At 38.9% G+C, this 5,000-nt stretch overlaps 1 protein-coding gene across 1 annotated transcript; it reads right to left on the reverse strand.

The window, feature by feature from the left end:
* Positions 1-324: 324 nt before the first annotated feature.
* Positions 325-1,707, reverse strand: LOC101490382 (uncharacterized). Its single transcript, XM_004516206.1, has 4 exons — positions 1,565-1,707; positions 1,017-1,344; positions 542-822; positions 325-448 (listed from the first exon to the last, which is right to left on the reverse strand). Exons 1-4 carry the CDS (start codon positions 1,705-1,707, stop codon positions 325-327), a joined length of 876 nt encoding a protein of 291 aa, XP_004516263.1.
* Positions 1,708-5,000: the final 3,293 nt, after the last annotated feature.

A 5,000-nucleotide genomic window follows, 5' to 3' on the forward strand; every position in this document is an offset into this window, starting at 1 on the left:
TGGTGCATTAGTCACACCAAAAGGCATAACCAAATACTCATAATCGCCATAACGGGTTCTAAAGGCAGTTTTAGGGATATCAGAAGACTTCACTCGGATCTGATGATAACCTGATCTCAAGTCGATCTGACTAAACACACAGAATCCTCTCAATTGGCCCATAAGGTTATCTATCCTGGGTAGCGAATACTTATTCTTGATTGTCACTTTATTAAGTTGGCGGTAATCCACACACAACCTCATAGAGCCATCCTTCTTCTTAACCAACAACACAGGTGCACCCCATGGTGACACACTAGGCCTTATAAATTGTTTATCTAAAAGCTATTCCGGTTGCTTCTTAAGCTCAAACAATTCGAAGGGAGACATCCTATACGATGCCATGGATATGGGTCCAGTACCTGGTACAAGGTCAATGCTAAACTCAATCTCACGCTCTGGTGGTAAACTAGTGACATCTTCAGGGAATTCACACACAATAGGAACATCTCTTATTACCACTTTTTCTTCAAATTCCAATCAGGCTAGGATCATGTATAACTGGGCATCTCCTTTCAAGAATGCATTCACTTGGTTGGCGGATATATTGCTAGGCTTATCCCTCTCTTCTGACTCCATGAATTCAATGGTTTTACTAAAAAAATCTACATGGACACGGTTGGCAGATAGCCAAACCATACCAAGAATCACATCAACCAGACGCAAAGGTAAACACACTAAGTCAACTCGGAAGTCCCTTCCACACACATGGATAGAAATGTCAAGACAAACACTAGAGGTATCAACATAATCACTAGTTGGGGTATTCACAATCAAATCATACTACAAATGAGATACAGGTAGCCCTAAACGTCTAAACAGTCAAGAGACACAAAGGAATGAGTGTCACCACAATCAAATAGCATAAATAAAGGAGTATCACTTATGAGACATGTACCTTGGATCAAGTTGTCATTCTCAGACGCTCCTGCACCACTGAGGGCAAAGACTCTTCCATTGGATTAAGGTCGGCTGGCTTGGGAACTCTGGTTTCCAGGTTGTGGAGTCTTCCTTGGGTAGGGGCATGTGGTGCTAATATGGCCTTGTTGTTGACAATTAAAACAAGTAATTCCAGCATCTCTACATTGATATTCCATGTGACCCTGCTTACCACACCTGTGACATCGGATAGGAGTAGCTGGATCACCATTATTACCATTGTTGTTGCTCGAGACTTGACTCCTGTTGTTACTATTTCCGTTACTAACTCCTCGACCATTGGGGTTTCCTCTACCACTCCCATAACTATAACTATTTCCATTTCTTTTCCCGTTACCACTACTAGCTCCTTTTCTAGCTGAAAAACTGTATTGTTGATAATTCAGATGACTTACAGATTTACTAGGAGGAAAAGAGTAAGGTTTTCCTCTATTATGATGCATAGGCCTCTTGTCCTTCATGGTTCCAGTGTTTTCGGTAATGTGCCTTTTCAGTACGACTATCCTCATCATAAATCCTACTCTTATTCACTAGGGTAGGAAAGTCACGGATCTCTTGCATTCCAACCTATTTCTTGATCTCTGACCTGAGTCCCATTTCAAACTTGATGCACTTAGAATTTTCTCTTGCCTCTCCAACATAGAGTGGAAAGTACCTGGATAATTCCTCGAACTTAGCAGCATACTCCGCTACGGACATATTCCCTTGTTCCAATTTAACAAATTCCATCTCCTTTCAATTACGAATATCTTCAGGGAAATACTTAATTAGAAACATGTTCTTGAATATAGCCCAAGTAATTGCTAGTGTTCGAAATTCGATACGGAACTCGGAACACAGTTATAAATTTAGGAGAAGAATGCTAAAAGAGTCTCTCGGTCCTCGATTTCATCTGGACTTTGAAGGCGATTTTCTTACCCCTCGACAAAAAAGGACCGAAATCTATATTTTTAGACCAGACTATGGCTAGTGTTTGAAATCTAGCACGGAACTCGGAACAAAGTTATAAATTTTGGAGAAGAATGCTATAAGGGTCTCCAAGTCCTAGATTTCATCGGGAATTTCGGGAGAATTTCGTACCACCCGACTAAAATGGACCAAAATCCGTATTTTTGAACTAGACGATTGTTTGTGTTTGAAATCTGATGCGGAACCTGAAACACAGTTTTAACTTTAGAAGAAGAATGTTATAAGGGTCTCTCGGTCCTCGATTTCATGTGGACTTTTAGTGCGACTTTCGTACTACCCGATTAAAATGGACCGAAATCGGTATTTTTAAACAAGCAATGGCTAGATTTTGAAATCTGACGTGGACCCGGAAACAAAATTATAAATTTAGAAGAAGAATCCTAACAAGGTCTTCAAGTCCTCGATTTCATCTGGACTTTTTGGGCGATTTTCTTACCGCTAAAAAAAATGGAACGAAATGTATTATTCGGACTAGATGATGGCTAGTGTTTTAAATCTGATGTGGAATCTGAAACACTTTTATAAATTTAGGAGAAGAATGTTGTAAAGGTCACCTGGTCCTCAATTTCATCTGGACTTTTCGAGGGATTTTCTTACCATAAGACAAAAATGGACCGAAATCCGTATTTTCGGACCAAACGATGGCTAGTGTTTGAAATATGACGCGGAACCCGAAGCACAATTATAAATTTTGGAAAAGAATGCTACTAAGGTTTTCCGGTCATCAATTTCATATAGACTTTTCAAGCGATTTTTGAACCATCGACAAAAAAGGACCGAAATCTGTATTTTCAAAAAAGACTATGGCTAGTGTTTGAAATCTGACCCAAAACCTGAAACACAATAATAAATTTTGGAGAAGAATGATATAAGGGTCTACTGGTCCTACATTTCATCTTGACTTTTCGGACGATTTTCGTACCTCCCGACTAAAATGGAATGAAATTCGTATTTTCGAACAAAACGATAGCTAGTGTTTGAAATCTAACGCGGAACCCGAAACAAGGTTATAAATTTAGAAGAAGAATGCTATAACGGTTTCTCGGTCCTAGATTTCAGCTCGACTTTTCGAGCGATTTTCGTACCACCTAACTAAAATGGACCGATATTTGTATTTTCGAACAAAATGATGGTTAGTGTTTGAATAAGAATGCTATAAGGGTCTTCCGGTTGTCGATTTCATTTGGACTTGTTAGGCGATTTTCATACCACTTAACTAAATTGGACTAAAATTCAAATTTTCGAACAAGACTATGGCTAGTGTTTGAAATCTGACGCGGCACCTGAAACACAACTATAAATTTAGAAGAAGAATGCTATAAGGGTCTCCCTATCCTCGATTTCATCGGGACTTTTTGGGCGATTTTCGTACCACACAACAAAAATGGACCGAAATTCGTATTTTCGGACTAGACGATGGCTAGTGTTTAAAATCGAGCGTGGAGCCCGAAAAACAGTTATAAATTTTGAGGAAGAATGCTATAAGGGTCTTCTAGTCCTCGATATCATTTGGTCTTTTTGGGCGATTTTCGTACCACACGACTAAAATGGACCGAAATTTGTATTTTCGAACAAAACGATGGTTAGTATTTGAAATCTGTCGTGGAACCTGAAATCCAATTATAAATTTTGGAGAAGAATGCTATAAAAGTCTTCCGCTCCTCGATTTGATTTGCACTTTTTGGACGATTTTCATTCCACCCTACTAAAATGAACCAAAATTTGTATTTTCGAACAAAACGTTGGTTAGTACTTGAAATCTGACACGGAACCCGAAACAAAGTTATAAATTTTGGAGAAGAATGCTATAAGGGTCTCGGTCCTCGATTTCATCTGGACTTTTCGGGCAATTTTCGTAACCCTCGACCAAAAAGGATTGATATATGTATTTTCAAACCAGACGAGGGCTAATGATGGAAATCTAACGCAGAACCCGAAACACAGTTATAAATTTTGGAGAAGAATGCTATAGGGGTCACCCCGTCCTCGATTTCATTTGGACTTTTCGGGCAATTTGCGTACCCATCGACAAAAATATGCCAAAATCTGTATTTTCGGACCAGACGATGGCTAGTGATTGAATTTTGACGCGCAACCCGATCCACAGTTATAAATTTTGGAAAAGAATGCTATAAGGGTATCACGGTCCTTGATTTCATGTGGTCTTTTAGGTCGATTTTTGTAACCATCGACAAAAATATGCCAAAATCTATATTTTCGGACCAGATGATGGCTAGTGTTTGAATTTTGACGCGCAACCCGATCCACAGTTATAAATTTTCGAGAAGAATGATATAAGGGTCTCCCAGTCCTCGATTTCACTTGGATATTTCGGTTGATTTTCGTACCACCCGACTAAAATGGACCGAAATTCGTATTTTCGAAAAAAACAATGGTTAGTGTTTGAAATCTTGCACAGAACCTGAAACACAGTTACAAATTTTGAAAAAGAATGCTATAAGGGTCACTTGGTCCCCGATTTCATCTAGACTTTTCAGGCGATTTTTTTATCACCCGACAAAAATGGACCAAAATCCGTATTTTCTTACAAGACGATGGCTAGTGTTTGAAATCTGATGCGGAACCCGAAACACAATTATAAATTTTAGGGAAGAATGCTAGAAGGGTATCCTGGTCCTCGATTTCATCTGGTCTTTCCGAGCGATTTTTTACCATCCGACAAAAATAGACTAAAAATCGTATTTTCAGAACAGACAACGGCTAGTGTTTAAAATCTGGGGTCGAGCCTGAAAAATAGATATAAATTTTGTAGAAGAATGCTATAAGGGTCTCCTGGTCCTCGATTTCATTTAGACTTTTCCAAAATCTGTATTTTTGAACAAAACGATGGTTTGTGTTTGGAATCTGACACGGAACTCGAAACACAATTATAAATTTTGGAGAAGAATGCTATAAGGGTCTCTCGTACACATGACAAAAATGGACCAAAATTCGTATTTTCGAAAAAGCAATGGATAGTGTTAGAAATCTGGCGCCGAACCCGAAACAAAGTTATAAATTTTGCGGAAGAATGCTATAATGGTCTCGCGGTC

The sequence above is a fragment of the Cicer arietinum genome, chromosome 3 (assembly GCF_000331145.2).
Source record: "Cicer arietinum cultivar CDC Frontier isolate Library 1 chromosome 3, Cicar.CDCFrontier_v2.0, whole genome shotgun sequence".
Taxonomy (NCBI): Eukaryota; Viridiplantae; Streptophyta; class Magnoliopsida; order Fabales; family Fabaceae; genus Cicer; species Cicer arietinum.